Raw genomic sequence first — 17,311 nt, 5'->3', positions numbered from 1 at the left:
CAGGGGGCTGCAGCCTGGACCGGGGTCCCCCCCACACCCGCCTGTCCTTGGGGCTGCGCATCTTCTGGGGTCCCCGCTAGGCCTCCCCGTCCGTGTGGGACAGGGGGGGCTGTAACCCCGCCAGGATTCCCCCCCAAACCCACCCATCGCTGCGGGACACGGCCCCGCAGACATTTTGGGGTCCTCCCCAGCCCCGCCCGCCCCGGATCGGGCGGAGACCCCGCGTGGGCGGTTCTGGCCCCGCCCCCTTAACTCGAGGGGGCGTGTCGGGGGCGTGGCTTGCGCAAGAGAGCGTGACCCGTTGTCACGGACGGGGTGGGCGGGGCTTGTTGTCATGGGAGTGTCCCCCCGTGGTGTGGGCGTGTCCTGGGCCGTGGGCGGGGCCTGTCGGTGCTGTCGCGGCGCTGTCTCGGCGCTGTCGCGGGCGGGCGCGGAGCGATGCGGCGGCGCGGCTGTGACAGGGACGGCGACAGCGGCGACAGCGGCCGGGCGGAGGGCAGGGCCGGCGCGGCCCGGCAGCAGCGGTGAGTACCCGCCGGGCTGGGCGCGCCGCTGCGCTCCCCGGAGCCGCTGTCGCTGTCGCCGTCCCTCGGCCGCGTCCCCCTGTCGCGCCTCCTGTGACCACGTGCACCGCCGTGTCCCCCGTGTCGCGGGTCTGGCCCCGTGCCCTGGCCGTGCTGCCCGGCTGGGGCCGTGCCCGGGCCGTGCTCCCGTGTCCCCGCGCCGTGGCCTTGTCGCCTCGCTGGGGCCGTGACCCTGTGTCTGTCCCCCGCCCCCCCACCGGGGCCGTGCCACCCTGTCTATCACGGGGGTGATCGCACCCTGTGGCCATGTCGCCGTGTCCCCGTGTCATTGCGGTGACCCTGTTCCGTGGCCGTGTCCCCGTGTCACCCTACCACCACCGTGACCCCGGGCAGTGGCCGTGTCCCTGTGTCACCCTGCCATGGCCCTACACTGTGGCCATGTCCCACCCTGTCCCGATGCCACGCAGTGCCGTGTCGCCTTGCTGTCCCCCGTGGTTGCCGTGCCAGCTGTCAGAGGTGCCCCTTGGTGGGCACTTCGCTCTGGTCTGGACAGGTCAGTGCTCACCTGTGGCAGGTGTTGTGCAAGGGCTGGGTGAGGGCTCTCCCCTGCACTTGAGCATTGGGTGTGTAAACCAAGAGCAGCACCTGACGATTCCCTGCAGCCTCTCCAGGGCATTCCTGGCCTGTTGCTGCTGGCATAAAGCGGCACTGCTCAGACCAAAGACCTGGGGGACGACTGGGATTCCAGGAGCTCCCTGTGCCCTGGGGACCAGTGCCACGTTGCTCTGGCACCCCTTTTGCTGCTTCTCCTCAGGACCTTGCAGCACCCCCCGAAGCAGGGAATGGACAAGAGGCTCTTCTGCAGGAGGGATGGTGATCCTGGGATTGAGCCGTGCCTGGCTACCCTGCCCTAAATCCTGCCCCACAAACCTCTGCCCTAAATCCCCCAGTGCCCAGACTGGTTTCCCCATCATCTGGCACCATGAGCCCACGAGGGAGGTTGATGCCAGGAAAGCTGCAGCTCTTGGCTCTTCCCGTTCCCTCTTGGAGGCTGGGGCTGTGTCTTCCTGCTGCAGAGGGCAGCTGGATGTGTCCCCAGCCCCTTCGGGGCAGGACGCTGGCGAGGCGGACACACTCCCCACCCTCTGCTGGTGGCACTTGGGGACATCGCCCTGCGGGCTCTCCAAGCTCTTTCCCACCTTCCCTCTGTGTCCCTGGAGTATTGCAGAAGCTCTTAGTGCCAGGTTTGGGGACACCTCTGTGACTGCGTCTCCCCAGCCGGGACTCGGGGTGTTGCCATAGAGTATCGGTCGCTCCTTATTGCCGGTTTGGTTTGCAGCTCCCAGCCCTGGCACATTCCCTGCCTTTCCTGCCTCCCGGCGTCCTGTGGGAGGGTGTGGGGGCTGGAATCACGGCTTTATCACACTGTGTCACGGCGGGGCTGCTCCGACACCTCGGCTCCATCCCCAAAATGCTGGTGTGGGGATCAGGTTCCCGCTCCCAAGGGGGACACAAACAGCGTCCTCAGACCCTCGTGGGGAAAAGCTGCTGCTGTTCCCAACCATCACGACTGGGATTGGGAGTGGGGAGCCTGCTCTGCTGCACCCCAAATCCCTTGGGATGGGAGGGGAACGTGCTCAGAAGGTGCCTCCCTTGCAGGGGCCGGCGTTCCTGGCTCTCCCACCTGCGGACCCTCCTCCTGGCGATGCTCCTCATCTACATCTCCGTGCCCTTCCTGGTCCGCCTCTTCCCCAGCGTGCTCACCAAATTTGTCTACCTGAACTTCCGTGAGTACCCCGGGGCCGTCCCAGCCGGGAGAACCCTCACAGGGATTCAGCTGGGTGGTGGGGAGCCCCCAAAGCACGGGTGGGGCCACACCCACTGCCTGGGTGGCACCGGGACAGCGCCCACCCGACTCCCCCTGAGCCGTGGGCTTGCAGAGGAGGCACGGAGAGACCTTTCCCTGTGTTTTGCAAGCTCTAATAACGTGCTGCTGCCGACCCTGTTTACTGCCTGGAGTTACAACACGCCTGGGCACGCACAACGTCGGCGGGGCTGGGAATCCTGGCAGGAGGATGTGGCACAGGGCTGAGCTCAACTACCCGAGCGTGGCCCTACATAGTTTAAAAACCCTACCGTGTTGATTTGGAATTAAAAAAAAAACAAAAAAAAAACAAAAAAAAAAGGTGTAAAAGCAACTGGGTGTGAGGTGTGATGGCTCTGGTTTCTCCATCAGTGGCCTTCCCCTTCTTCGCGGACTTTCAGCGGCCGGAGCTGCTGGTGAACAACACCATCAACCTGCACCTCACCACCGAGCCGGGCGTCACCGTTGGCATCTGGTGAGTGGGGACATCCTCGGCACCCTGGGTGGGCACAGGATGCACTGTCCTGGCTATGCCAGGTGGGATTCCCTGGGGTGACCCCCCCTGTGCCCCCCCAGGCACACGGTGCCGGGCAGCAGAGCGGCCGAGGCGCGGGGCCAGGACCGGCGCTGGTACGAGGAGGCACTGGCTGATGCTCACCCCGTGATCATCTACCTGCACGGCAACGGGGGCACCAGGTGAGTGCCCGTGGGTGCTGCTGCAGGGCCAGGGCCAGGGCAGGATGGATGCAGGGGCTGCTCTCAGGTGAGAACCAGCAGACTCGGTGCAGGGGCTGCTGCGGTGGGTGCCGAACTGTCAGTCATTAAAAAAATCCCTAAAAGATAAAGGGGATAAAATCAGCCACCCCATTTAGCACCCAGCTCTCTGCTCCTGGGAGAAGGTCACCCTGGTCCCTCTCCTGCACTGGTGGTGCTGGAGGGGAGGGTCCCTTGGGGTCCCCCCGAGCTCTAACCTCGTTCTCCCCGTCAGGGCCGCGCGTCACCGCGTCCAGTTCCTGAAGGTAAGTGGTGCCCTGTGGGGACACTGGGACCTGCTGGGAATATAAGGCTCCTGCTGGCTCTGGGGACTCAAGAGGGACCCTGGGCAGAGTGACCTGGCCACGCTGGGGGTCCTGGGGTGCATCCCCAACCCCGCAGGTGGTAACACCCTGCTGCTCCGACAGACGATGGGCGCTGCTGACTTCCACATCCTGGCTCTGGACTACAGAGGTAGAGTCACCCCCCTGCCCCTCACTGGGTGAGCCCCTCTTGGGGCTGGTGCCCCCCAGGGTGGTGACACCAAGCCATGCCCCTCGCAGGCTATGGGGACTCCACTGGGCACCCCACGGAGAGAGGCTTCACCACGGATGTCCTGGCACTCTACGACTGGGCGAAAGCACGGAGCGGGAACAGCAGCATCCTCTTCTGGGGACACTCCCTGGGGACAGGGTAGGTGGGATGAAGGGACACAGAGCCCACCCTGCACCTGCAAAGCCAAACCCCAGCCGGGAAGGGGGAAGTCTGAGGGTGCTGTGCACCCTGCCGGGGTGTGGTGGCTGCTCCCCCCTCACCGTCACCTCCCCTGTCACAGGATTGCCACAAACGCAGCAAGGAAACTGCAGGAGGAGCGAGGTAAGGGCCAGCATGGCTGGGTTGGGTTGTCCCCACGTGGTGTCCCCTTGGGGCTCTGCACAGCCTTGGCCAGATTTTTGGGGATGGGGAGCGCTGTCACTCTCTGCTTTAGCATCAAGCTTGGCCCCTGCGGTGGGGACAAGTGGCCATCCCTGTCCTCCTTAGTGGGATGGGGACATCTTGGCTGGGAGGGGAGTGTGGCAGCAGTCTGGGGAGAGGGGACAGCCCCCCACAGCGCTCCCACCCTGCTTTGCCCTCAGGGGTGCAGGTTGATGCCGTTGTCCTGGAGTCTCCCTACACCAACATCCGAGAGGCAGCTGCCCACATCCCCATCACCAAGGTGAGTCTGGGGGGGTCACCAGCAGTGACAGGGGGGTGGGTCCTGCCTGTCGGGTCCCCAGCTGGTGACAGGCTCTGCCTGTGGGGTCCCCCAGCGGTGTCAGCCCCAGCTACCTGAGTCTCCCCCCCCTCACATGTGAATCCCAGCCACGCCTTAGCACCCCCCAAATTCTCTCCCTGGCAGATCTACCGCCAGTTCCCGGGATTTGGGTACCTCATCCTGGACTCGCTGGCTCGGGCTGACATGTTCTTCCGCAGCGATGAGAAGTGAGTTCCTGGTGGGAAAGGGGCTCAGCCGTTTCCAGGGCACTGCTGGGATAACTCCAGGATGATTCCGGGACCACCTGGCTGAGGAGAGATGTCACGTCAGCCCATGAAATCCCTGCACTCCTCTGTGTTCACCCAGCTTATTCACGCCTCGGAAGTGCCTTTTTATTTGCATAACCCCAGATATCAGTGTAATTATTAAGCAAAGTCCACAAGCCACCATCCCTTTTTTTGGGGCGCTACCCACTCGTGCACACACGGCCAGAGAGATTTCTGGGTGCTTTTGAAACCAGAGACCTGCTAATTGGGGTTTGAGGTGATTAGGGTGCTTGGTGCTGCCATGCCAGGGCAAGCAGCATGGGCATCACTCACGTGGACCTGCCAGGGCACCCGGTGTGGGTGCCACTGATGGGTTGGGATGGCTCTGAGGGGCACTGCCGGGGGGGTCAGGGTGCTGTGGGAGTTGAAGCAGGGGCGGGGGAGGCTCCTGTGGGTCCTCAGCGCTGTGTTTGCTGCCTGCAGTGTGAAGGTGCTGGCCTGTCCCCTCCTCATCCTGCACGCAGAAGATGATGGTGTCGTGCCTCCACACATGGGACGCAAGGTGGGGACCTGCCATCTGCGCTGTCACAAGGGCTGGGCACCGTTCCAGCCTGGCTTTGGAGGGATGAAGTGCCCAGGGTGCCAGGAAAGGGTTTGGGGTCTCACTAACCACAATCCCACCCCACCCCAGCTCTATGAGACAGCTCACAACGCCTACAAGGACAAAAGCAAGGTGAAGTTCATTACCTTTCCCGAAAAGCTGGGCTTGGGCCACGACTACATCTCGTTCAACCCGGAGCTGCCAGCCCTGGTGAAGTAAGTGCTGCTCCACAGAAAGGGTGTGGGGAGGCACAGGATGAGTCTGGGTCTCTTCTTCCACTGGTGCCTTCTCTCCTGCTGCAACCACACAGGTGTCTTCCCCCTGCTCCTCCCGCTCCCCATGGTGTTTGCTGGACTCACTTCTTGAGCTTCATTCACTCCTCACTGCCCTCAGCCCTGGGTGTCGCGGGGAGGTGGCCCTGGGGACACCAGCTCCTCTCTGCCCTGGGTGCAGAGTTGCTCCAAGCCCAGCTCAGCCCCACCTCCAGGGATCACAAATCAGGCTCTGACGCAGCACAGGAGGGTCAGTGACACAGTGTAAGATTTATTACATCTGGTTGCAGAGACTTTCTGAACATGAAGTGACGCCAACTGCCGCGTGCAGCGACCGCCCGCTCCCTCCATCCCACTCCAGGACCCCCACGTGGCACTGAACTTACTGCTGTACGTAATAAAAAACTACTGAGAAACCTTTTAATTCGCCCCCCCCTGCCTGGAGGATGCTGCGGGTGACTCGAGGGATGGAGACACTGGTGTGGCCTGGATCACCGGAGCTGCGAGCGGGAGGAGCCCCTGGATCAGGGGTGGGGGTACAGGGGCCTGACTGCAAACACCCCTCAACCCCCTGGCACTGGTGCCTCAGGGCTGGTGAGAGCTGCACCCCCACATCCTGCCTCGGCAGCGCCTGCAAGGGCCCAGCCAGCTGTGGCCAGCTGTGTCCAGCTGTGCTGCCCACCCCATCCCTGGCCGTTAGCCTCGGTGGAAACCAGCCCAGCCCCCTCATTTTAGCAATTCAGCAAACAGCCCCTTGGACTCCAATGGCACTTTTTGTTTTTTTTTTATTTTTAGCACCTAAATTGCAAGCAAACGAGGGCGACTGTGGTTTCGCTTTCCACGCACGCACGCACGACACCTGACCTTATAAAAACCCCGCCCCTTCCCGGTTCCCGCTCCGTTAGGAAAGCCAGCAGCAGCGACACACAAGACTACGACAGCAGAGAATTTTACAGCGCATGTGCTCCCATCCACCACCCCCCACCCCCCAGCTCTGTCCCCCACCTCCCCCGGGGTCCCTACGCCGCCGTGCCATTGGGGGTCTTGTCCTGGGCCGCGTCCCGGGGCTCGTTGGGCGGGGGGATCTTCAGGTCGGAGGGCTCCACGTGCCAGATGTCCCGGGCGTACTCCTTGATGGTGCGGTCGCTGGAGAACTTGCCGGCCGCCGCGATGTTCCTGATGACCATCTTGGTCCAGGCCTTGGAGTTCTGCAAGGAGAGCGGTGGTGGGACGATGTTGGCTGGTTGGCCCCCCCCCGAGGCCGGGGACGCGCGTGGCTTGTCGGCCAGGACAAGCCGATGGGATCCCATCTCCACGCACGGCCCCACCAGAGCCCTTCTCTGGGACGGGGTGTTGCGTCCCAGCACAATTCCCGCCTCGTCCCCTGGCTGGCACTCACCAGGTACAGCTCGCTGACCTTCTCCTGGCACTTCACGTAAGCCTCGTAGTCTGCAAAGACTTTAAACCTGGAGCAGTGAAAAAAAAAAAAGAGGAGTCAGGGGCACCAGGAATGGGAAGGTGGGAGCATGGCATGGTGCCTCCCCTGGGGCTTCCTCTGACACAAATCCTCCAGCCAAATTCCCCCTCCCCACGGCCTGTTGGTACAGAACCCTGGATGCTCCGGGAGGGCACCCAGGGAAACGATTTCTCCCATCCCAACGCCCGTGGCTGCTCAATGCTTTGGCCAGGAAAGCCCTTGAAACACCTAAAATTATCTGGAAGGGTTGCACACCCAGGGGTGTTATTGCAGCAAGCATGAAGGGCCTGTGCCTGGGGAGCAGCGTGGCCCCAACACCCTGATGTGGTCATCAGGGCCAGAGAAGGGGGGATGGTTGGTGCCAGGGGCTGCTCTGCAGGGGAGAGACCCAACCCCCTAGGGGGTGGATGGCCCCCCAGGCCTCACCTGTCGTGGTGGAAGAGCATGTTGATGACGTCGTTGAAGAGGTTGGGCTCTTTGGGGGAGAAGAAGCCGCTCTTAATCTGGTCCACGGCTTGTTTCAGCTCGGGGAGCCGGTCGTAGTAGAGCTGGGCGTTGTACCTGGAGGGAAGGGGGTGACGTGAGATGGCGCGGCCCCAGCCGCCCGTGGTGACACCCCCGTGGCGTCCCCAAGCCCCTCACCCTTTCCTGTCCAGCTCCGTGACGTCCTCCACCCTCATGCCGAAGATGAACAGGTTCTCCTCCCCAGCCTCCTCGGCCATCTCCACGTTGGCTCCGTCCATGGTGCCGATGGTCAGGGCCCCGTTCAGCATGAACTTCATGTTGCCCGTGCCCGAGGCCTCGGTGCCCGCCGTGGAGATCTGCTCCGACAGGTCGGTCGCGGGGATCACTGCCAAGGGAACACAGGGACACGGGGGGCTTCGGCTTTGTAGCACGCCAAAAGGACGTTGGATCTGCTGTGATGGAGCCATGGGCTGGTGGAAGGCCATCCCCTCCCCACAGCGTGCCCAGGGTACCTTTCTCTGCCAGGGAGACCCTGTAGTTCTCCAGGAAGATGACCTTGAGCTTGCTCCCCACCATGGGGTCGTTGTTCACCACCTGAGCCACGGCGTTGATGAGCTTGATGATCATTTTGGCCATGTGGTATCCTGGGGCAGCCTGGGAGAGAAGCCACAGGTGAGGCACACCCAGCTCCCACACATCCAGGGAAGAACCTGCTCAGCCCTGCTCCCATCGTCATGTCCAACATGTGTTGCACCACTGCGTTTTTGGGGACTTCTCTGACCACAGGCAACAACATATGGTTGTCCCAGCCCTCCCCCTCCCCCCAGGTCTGGTGCCTTGTTTGGGTTGAAGCTAACCAGGCTCCTCCAGCACTTCCTGGAGAACTTCACGGACACAGAATCATGGAATTGTTTAAGCTGGAAAAGCCCTCTAAGGTCGTCATGTCCAATCCTTCCCCCAGCACTGCCAAGGCCACCACTGACCCATGTTCCCAGGTGCCACATCCACATGTCCTTTAAATCCCTCCAGGGATGGGGACTCCACCACTTTCCTGGGCAGCCTGTTCCAATGCCTGACCACCCTTTTGGTGAAGGAATTTTTTTACCCCTAATATCCAACCTAAACTTCCCCTGATGCAACTTGAGGCCGTTTACTCCGTCACGTCACTTGTCACCCGGGGAGAAGAGACCAACCCCCACCTGGCTTCACCCTCCCAGCAGGCAGACGTAGAGACACGGCCCCCTGAGGCATCTGCGCCCACACTTCCACCAGAACGTCTAAAAAACTCCCTGACCCAGCTCACCTTGCCCCCAATGATCACCGTCCTGGGCACGAACAGCTTCGTGGGATCCCTCCGGATTCCTGGAGGACAGAGCGGTGTCACCGGGGCAGGGGGGGCACAGGGATGCCGGTGCCCCCCTGGGACAGCCCATGCCCCGGTGCCTTACGGTTGTACATGGTGATGATGTGCAGGCAGTTCATCAGCTGCCGCTTGTACTCGTGGATCCTCTTCACGTGCACGTCGAACATGGAGGAAGGGTTGATCTTCACTTTGTACTCCTTCTCCAGGTACAGCGCGAACTTCACCTTGTTCTCCTGGCCCAGTGAAGGGAGTGTGTCAGCCCCTGGTCTCTTCCCCCCTGCCCACACCTGCCCGTGTCCCCCCCCCTCCTGCCCACACCCCCTCACCTGCTTCACTTTGGCGACCTCCCGGATGAACAGGTCGTCGTCCACGAACTCGTGCAGCTTGGTCAGCTGGCTCAGGTCCCTCACGTAGTCCTCCCCGATTTTCTGCAACGGGAGCACAGGCATGTGCTGACGGGTGGGATGGTTTGGGTTGGGAGGGAATCTTAAAGCTCATCTTGTTCCCCCTCCCTGCCATGGGCAGGGGTATCTTCCACTGGACCAGGTTGCTTCAAGCCCCGTCCAACCTGGGCCTGGAACACTTCCAGGGAGGTGGCAGCCACAGCTTCTCTGTGCCAGGGCCTCACCACCCTCACAGCCAAGAATTTCTTCCCAGTATCCCATCATGGCATTTTGAAGCCATTCCTCCTTGTCCTGTCCCTCCACACCCTTGTCCCCAGTCCCTCTCCAGCTCTCCTGGAGCCCCTTTAGGCCCTGCAAGGGGCTCTCAGGTCTCCCTGGATCCTTCTCTTCTCCAGGTGAACCCCCCCAGCTCTCCCAGCCTGGCTCCAGAGCAGAGGGGCTCCAGCCCTCTAATCCTCTTTGTGGCCTCCTCTGGACTTGTTCCAGCAGCTCCATGGACATCCTTAATGTTGGTGCCTCAGGGCTGGAGGCAGCACAGCCGGTGGGGTCTCACCAGCAGAGGGGGAGAACCCCCTTTCCTCAACCAGCACCTCCTCAACCCTCAACCACTAAGAAGATGTAAATAGTTTAGAAGGTGTAAATGATGGATGTTCTTGTGGTATCCCCGGGGTCCGTCCTGGGATCAGGATGGAAGGGCCAGGGGGCCCAGGGCGTCCCCCCCACCCCGTTACCTCCGCGATGAGCTCCGCCAGCCCCGGGTTGCAGAGCAGGAGCCAGCGCCGGGGGGTGATGCCGTTGGTCTTGTTCTGAAACTTCTCCGGCTCCAGCTCGGCGAAGTCCTCGAAGCTGCGAGGACGAGGAGGGGGGCGGCTTCAGCCTCACCCACCTGGCACCACCACCACCACCACCACCGCTCCCACCGCCCTCCCCGCGCTTACACCTGAGTCTTGACAATCTCGGAGTGGATCTTGGCCACGCCGTTGACGGCGTGGGAGCCCACGATGCAGAGGTGGGCCATGTTGATCCTCTTGGTGCCCCCCTCCTCGATCAGGGACATCCTCCGCAGCCGGTCCACGTCGTTGGGGAACAGGGATGCGATGTGCTGTCAGTGGAGTCGGGAGGGGTGGTGAGCGGTGCTGGCACTGAGGGATGTCCCACCCCGTGGCTCGCAAGGAGGGGACCATGGCAATATCTCCAGGGCATTGGAGTGAGGGGTAGCTTTTACTCTGTGTTGGTGCAAACCCCCTTCCCCAGCACGGATGTCTCTGGACAGAAGGAACCCCCAATTCCCCCACGGATGGGTTTTGGGGCACACATTTGGCTGGTAAGGCCATTTTGGCAAAAGCCTTGCGCTGCCAGACCAGGAGGTCAAACCACCATCTCTGCACTTCCAACCTCATCCTTTCCCAGGAAGAATTTAGCGTTTAGGAAGCTAAGAAATGCCAACAAGGGGGTCCCTGGAGCAATGGGTGAAGCCTCTAAACACCAACTAACTGCAGGATGGCAATGCACTGGTGGGAAAGTACTTTTCTCTACGCCAACCTCCCAAAACAGCAGCTGGAATCACCCTCCCACACCCCCAGCATCATCAGTTTGCGCATTCCCCTCGTCCCAACACTGTATCCCTGTCCCCCTCTCCGGAGCGTGCTCCTGCACTCACATCCAGGTGTCTCTGGTTGATCTCATAGATGATCTGCAGGTGCCTGGGGAGCAGCTTCTCCACCAGGTCCACGGGCCAGCGCTCCAGGGCCTCAGGAAGCACTGTGTGGTTGGTGTAGGCGAAGGTCCTTTTGGTGAGGTCCCAGGCCTGGGGTGGGGAAGAGCCAGGACTCAGCAGCACCCCGGGTGCCACCACCCCCCCATGGTCCTCCCACCAGCCCCTCCCAGTGCACACCAGTTAAACCCAACCTGACTGCTCCACAGCCCCCAAACCGGGTGCCCAGCTCCTCCACTGCTGGCGGGGTGGGTGTGAGTGGAGGAGACCCAAGAGCCGGGTGGGGTCTCTCCCTACCTTGTCCCACGGCAGCTTCTCGATGTCCACGAAGATCCTCATCAGCTCAGGGATGGCCATGGCGGGGTGGGTGTCGTTCAGCTGGATGGCAACCTGGAAAAGCGGGGAGGGGACACGTGGGGGACACGGGGACACCCCACTGGGCACGGGCACCCTCGGAGGGTCCAAACACCTCTCCAGCGCCTGGGAGGTGTTGGGATGTTGGGACAAGCTCCAAGGCACACGACAGAGCAACCCTGGCTGGTACCTGGTCGGGGAAGGAGTCGAACACGGTCCGGACGGTGTCCGTGCTCCCGAATTTGGATGCTTTGAAGCGGCGGATGATGTCCTGGAGAGTGGCAGCCACCACAAAGTACTCCTGCTTCAGCCTCAGCTCCTTCCCCTCGAAGAACTGTGGGCAGAGGAGCAGGGAACTGCAGGATTCCCTGTGCTTCCTGGTGCTCCCTGTGCCCAGGGACCCATACCGGGGTCTGAGCACCCCACGCTTCCCCCAGCACCAGCTCTAATCCCAACATCTTCTTGCTTCCCAGATTTCAGCACAGGGGTTTGAGATGTGCTGGTACAAACTGGTTAAATCCCTGCCAAGCATCACCAAAACCTGTTCCCCTGGTTTGAATATTCTGGCTGCAAGGAAGGGTAGTGGGACAATGGGAAGGGAAGCCACAGGAGCTGTTTCTAGGACAAGGCTTAAACCCTTTAATGCAGCACAAAACATCATCCTGCTGGTCTGCGAAAGAGGAGCTGCAGGAGGCAACCTCACCAGTGGAGCTGTGGTGCCCCTGGCCCTCCCCACCAGCTGGGAAGGATTTAATGGGAAAAAAAAATCCACCAGGACCAGCCCCAAACAGGCTGCAGAGCAAGGAGAGCCACCTTCAACTTCTCCCCCTGCTCCACAGCTTGGTTTGTGGCTGGGAAGGGCTGTACATTCCCATCACACCGCCAATTTGAGGCACAGCCTCTGGTCCCAGGGCTGCAAAGGACCATCAGGGAAACACCAGCAGCATTCAGCAGTTTGCCTTCATGTCTTATTTTGAGACTCAAGGAATGTTGCTGCAGCAGGACGTGCTCGTCCCCACTCCCCCCCCGGCAAATCTGTGCTGGTGAGAAGCGGCAATCCCCATCCAAGCAGCTTGAAACACAACTGAAAGCATCCCTACAGTGTCCTGGAGAGAGGGGCTGCTCCACTTCCCGCTCTGCCCGTGCACTCCTCAGCCATCCCTAAAACAGGGACCCCTTCCCCCTAAAACCGAGACCACCCAGTCCCGCATGGTGACTCACGTTGTCATTGGGATAGAGGACGCGGGAGATGTTCTCCGCCAGGTTTCTGTCCAGCACGGCCTGGATGTAGTCTCCAACGTTGACTGGGGAAGGGAACAGAGGGATCAGGTGGGCGTGGGACCCCCTCACCTCGCCCCATCCCGCCTGGCACCCCACCAGCCCCCACTCACAGTCGCGCAGGTTGAAGTCGTTGGGGGCCCGGGCCGACCACAGGCGCATGGTGTTGACGGTGTTGTTCATGTACCCGGGCACGGGGGTGTCGTAGGGCAGTGCCAGCACCACCTAGGACAGTGTCAGGGCAGCTGGAGGTGGGCTGGGATCCCTCCGTGTTCCTCCTGGAGCCCTCCCAATCCCACAGACCCGGGGTGGAGCTCAGGGCTGTGTCCCCCTCCGTGGGGTTGCGTGTGTGGGTGGACGTGCTCGGTAACCCCAGGGACACCCCAGCTTCCCTGGCTCTAGTGGAAGGTGTCCCTGCCCATGGCAGGGGGTGGAATGAGGCGAGCTTTAAGGTCCCTTCCAACCCAGATTATCCTGGGATTCTATTATTATCCAGGTGGAAGCTTGAGCATGCTTCTAATCCAATCTAACTCTGCCCTCTAGCAGTGGGAACCCATTCCCCCTTGTCTTGTCCCTCCATCCTTGTCCCCAGTCCCTCTCCAGCTCTCCTGGAGCCCCTTTAGGCCCTGCAAGGGGCTCTCAGGTCTCCCTGGATCCTTCCCTTCTCCAGGTGAACCCCCCCAGCTCTCCCAGCCTGGCTCCAGAGCAGAGGGGCTCCAGCCCTTGGAACATCTCCATGTCCTTCTCAGACTTGCTCCAGCAGCTCCACATCCTTCTTGTTCCGGGAACTCCAGAGCTGGACACGGGTTGGAAGGGACCTTAAGGATTATCCCGTTCCACCCCTCGCCACGGGCAGGGACACCTTCCACTGGACCAGGCTGCTCCAATCCCCGTCCAACCTGGCCTTGAACACTTGCAGGGACGGGGAGCTTGGCTGCAGATGAGGAGCAGCCAAACCTGTATCCATGGAAGGGGTGTTCTGTTCCCCGCTCCCCGATCCCAGCCCGTACCTGGGTGTCGACCCACTTGGCGCCGGCGGGCGAGTGCTCCACGCGGCCGTAGAAGTGCACGGGCAGCATGTACTCGGGACGGGCCTTCTCCCAGGGGTTGCCGTGCCGGAGCCAGTCATCGGCTTCTTCCACCTGAGGGAGGGAGCGGGAGCGGTGACGGGGCCACCCAGCCCCAGGGAGGACGGCTGGGAAAGGGCAAAGCCGGGGATGATCCTTGGGAGCGTGTCAGCCCTAAACTTTGATTTGGGTACCACCTGGAGAGCAGGGATCTACCCCAGGTACCCTGCCAGAGGGGTGAGGGATGGGGGAAAAAAAAAGCATTTCTCTCAGTGAGTTGCTCATGTTGCGTTTCCAAACCAGCCTCTTCAGGCCTTGCTCCACGAGGAGCAGGGACACAACTGCTCCATCCTCACCTGTTTAACTTAAGAAGTTAAACTTGTTCAGGAAAGCAGCTGAGGAGCTTTAAGTATCAGAGCAGCAGCCTCCAAGCTCAGGGGGAGTGTCTGTGCAGCCTGAGCTAAGGGGGGGGGTGTGAGTTTTTGTCCTGCTGGGGGACAGCGAGGGCCACGCCCCCCTCCATACCTGCCACCCGTCCCGGATCTTCTGGTTGAAGATGCCGTACTCGTAGCGGATGCCGTAGCCATAGGCTGCCAGCCCCAGCGTGGCCATGGAGTCCAGGAAGCAGGCTGGCAGGGAGAGAGAGGGAGCAGTGAGCTGGGATCCCCCAGGAGCAATAATAAACCCCCCCAGGATTAGGTAATCCCTGTGGTAGATGCAAAGCCCCCAGGGATGTGCCCTCAGGGGGGGGCTCACTCACCAGCCAGCCTGCCGAGACCCCCGTTGCCCAGACCGGCATCCTCCTCGATTTCCTCCAGCTCTTCCATGTCCAGCCCGAGCTACAAACAAGTAGGAGAGGAGTTGGAGGCTCCCAGGGCGCCCAGCCCCACAGAGGGGAGGCACTGTTGGCACACACTCCCTTCCAGGTGGGCTCCAGGAAGGGTGGAAAGGCGCCTGATCCCACAAGCCCCACCCCTGGGACACTGTGATTTGCACCCAGAGAAGCCCCTCTCCACCTTGGCTGCAGCTCCACACCACGGCAGGGACCAGCTTTGGTGTTTAAAGTCGCTCCACCAGCCTTTACAAGGGACACACACATCCACGACCTCGCTCAGGGCAAGTTCTGGGAGTTGGGGGGCACCCAGCTGTGACCAGGGTGCTGCTCTCGGGGTCCCAGACATTTCCAAAGGCTCTGGGGGCTTATTCCCAGGTCTGTTCCCTCTCTCCCTGGCTGTAGTCCCAGTACACCAGGTTTCTGCTCCCCCGGCATCCCCATCCCTGGGGCCAGTCACCCAGATGCCATATTCTCATTCCCACAGCACCCTCATCCCTTGGGGCAGGCACCTGGATGCCTGGTTCCTGCTCCCCCAGCACCCCTATCCCCTAGGGAAGGCAGCTGGGTGCCGTGTTCCTGCTCCCCCAGCACCCCAATCCCCTGGGGAAGGCACCCAGATGCCCATCCTCCCCACTCCAAGCATTACCCTTTAAGGTGACAAGCACCTACACCGCTTTTCGAGGGAAATTTAAATTTTCCAGCCTGGGATCCTGAGGAAGGAAGAGGTTTTGCCTATGCAAAAACTCCTCAGGGAGCTCAGCTAAGCCCCCTTTTCCCATGGAAACCCTTGGCTCTGATGTCCCACGGCCACAGCAAGTGGAGTAAAATTTAAAAAAAAAAAACCCACCTAAAATTAAGTTCCTCTCCTTTGAACATGTTTGCACAAAAGCTGTTCCTGCTCTTGTGCAACCGCCCTGGCCGTGTCTGGCAGCGCTGGGCACAGAAGGTGACAGGGTGGGGAGCAAAGGAGCCACCCAAAAACCTCAGATAACCCCAGTGCCACCAGGTGCCAGCGCCCAGCTGGGGTTGAGGAGGCCAAGGTTTTATTCCCTCCCTGCCACTGATTACTGGTATGAACGGCCTCATCCACAGAGCTACCAGTTCCCTTCCAGTTTATGGGCTGGAAATGGGATCCTGCTGATCCCCCAGGATCGCAGCTGCCGGGCTGGGCAGCCCCAGGCCTTTCCAGGGCAGGTCTTGGGGCAGCATTTCCTGCAGCTCAAGGAGCATTTTGCAGCCAGGGTGGCAAAACAGGGACATTCCCAGGAGCTGGAGGGCACAGAGCCCTCCTTGTCCCGGACCTCATGCCCACCTGGGGTGCTCACCTGGTACACGGCCTCGTCGCAGGCGTTCTGCAGCCCCAGGTTAATCATGGTGTTCTGCAGCGTCCGCCCCATGTAGAACTCCAGGGAGAGGTAGTAAATCCTCTGCAAGAGAAAACCACCCCCTGGTCACCTTCCCTGGAGGGCTGGAGGAGGCTCCCTGGGACCCCAAAGCTGTTACTGGGTGTTTTCTCACAAAGAACAGGAAAAAAAAAACCCGGCTCTCAACAGAGCAGGGTGGTTTGCAACCAGGAATTGGAGGGCTGGGAATCCCGTGTGGCCCTGCAGCCCCTGCCTTGCTCTCTCCTGCTGTTTCCCAAGCCGGGAAGAGTCTGGGTTTTTTTGTTGGGTTTTTTTTTTTTTTTTTTTGGACAAGCCCCTTTGCCCTGTCCCAGAGCAGGGACAGCTCCGGGACGGCCACCCCACTCCATCTGAGCGGGTGAACGCAGCGACACGAAATTAAACTCTCAAAAGGAGACGTTTCCTCCTCCCGGTCACCCCGGAGCTGCAAAGCAACCGGAAAACCGCGAGAGGCGCCGGGGCCAGGCGGTGGCCGCGGGGACACTGTGGGCACACGGGCTTCCCCTGCCCTTCCCGGGGGTGCGGAGCTCGGGATGCTCCCGATGCTGACACGGCGGGCGCAGGATGCGGCCGGTTCGGCCTTGCGCTAAGCCGTCCCCTGGCGTCAGCACCGGCAGGTTTTAAGGAAGGATTTAGGCTGGAGGAAGTCGCTGACTCGACAGGTTTCCCCAGGACCTGCGCGGAGTCGGGCTGGGGAAGGGAGGTGGGATAGAACCCTGGAATCACAGAATGGTTTTGGGGCTGCGAGGGATCATAAAAGATCGTCTTGTCCCAACCCTCCTGCCACGGGCAGGGTGTGCTGGGCGGGATCCGTGGGGATTTCTGGTTTGGCCGCGGCGGAGCTGCGAGCGGTGACTCCAGGCACACAGCACGGCTCGGCTACACGGAAGAGTCCCAAATCCAAGCCCTTGGAAGAGGCTCGTTTTTCTCACCCCTACGCAACACGGGGGAGCGTTCAGCTATCGGGGCTGGCACGGTCCCAGTGAGGTGTCGGCAGGGAGGAAATTGATGCCGACAGGGACATCCAGGTGTCAGGAGAGGGATTAGGGCTTAATCCCCCCCGGGGCAGAGCCCGGAGCGAGCCAGCGGGACGAGCAGCAGCAGCAGCAGCACAGCAACTCCTGCACAAACCGGATCTCTTACGCTTGGGATCACTTGTGTTCAACAAGACCTGTTTGTGGTTGGCTTCGGGTGCCTTTAAGCCTTTCCAATAATTCCCCCGGGAAGGCTTTGGAGTTGGTTTTGGTAGACAGCACCCACGCCGGCGCCGCGGGACAACAAACGGCGTTCCCATGCCCTGCACCCCGCTGCCGGCCAAGCCGCTCTCTGTTTGTTTTGCAAAGCAAAGGACAGTGGCCTCGCTTGGTAAAGTCCAATCCCTCCGCTCGGAAAAGTTACCGGGAACGGCTCTAAATC

The 17,311-nt window shown here is 61.3% G+C and overlaps 2 protein-coding genes across 2 annotated transcripts; one reads left to right on the top strand and one right to left on the bottom strand.

Annotated features, from left to right (window-relative positions):
* The first annotated feature begins 438 nt into the window (after window positions 1-438).
* ABHD12B (abhydrolase domain containing 12B) lies at window positions 439-5,962 on the top strand. Its single transcript, XM_027906657.1, has 13 exons — window positions 439-524; window positions 2,184-2,311; window positions 2,761-2,863; window positions 2,965-3,084; window positions 3,377-3,407; window positions 3,570-3,615; window positions 3,705-3,834; window positions 3,977-4,017; window positions 4,278-4,357; window positions 4,541-4,623; window positions 5,146-5,224; window positions 5,354-5,478; window positions 5,826-5,962. The coding sequence occupies exons 1-13, from the start codon at window positions 439-441 to the stop codon at window positions 5,845-5,847; spliced, it is 1,074 nt and encodes a 357-aa protein (XP_027762458.1). The 3' UTR covers window positions 5,848-5,962.
* PYGL (glycogen phosphorylase L) lies at window positions 5,786-15,932 on the bottom strand. Its single transcript, XM_027906656.1, has 19 exons — window positions 15,818-15,932; window positions 14,418-14,496; window positions 14,183-14,286; window positions 13,601-13,732; window positions 12,704-12,815; window positions 12,534-12,616; window positions 11,503-11,646; window positions 11,256-11,348; window positions 10,905-11,051; window positions 10,183-10,346; window positions 9,976-10,090; window positions 9,167-9,268; window positions 8,926-9,073; window positions 8,781-8,839; window positions 7,990-8,131; window positions 7,655-7,862; window positions 7,439-7,573; window positions 6,935-7,001; window positions 5,786-6,743 (listed from the first exon to the last, which is right to left on the bottom strand). The coding sequence occupies exons 1-19, from the start codon at window positions 15,887-15,889 to the stop codon at window positions 6,555-6,557; spliced, it is 2,295 nt and encodes a 764-aa protein (XP_027762457.1). The 5' UTR covers window positions 15,890-15,932; the 3' UTR covers window positions 5,786-6,554.
* Between the last annotated feature and the right edge of the window lie 1,379 nt (window positions 15,933-17,311).

Source organism: Empidonax traillii, unplaced genomic scaffold (assembly GCF_003031625.1).
Source record: "Empidonax traillii isolate 1590-97213 ecotype Southwest subspecies unplaced genomic scaffold, ASM303162v1 scaffold1335:size128774, whole genome shotgun sequence".
NCBI lineage: Eukaryota > Metazoa > Chordata > Aves > Passeriformes > Tyrannidae > Empidonax > Empidonax traillii.
The sequence above is the reverse complement of the archived record's forward strand: the minus strand, read 5'-3'. Positions and strand labels throughout refer to the sequence as shown.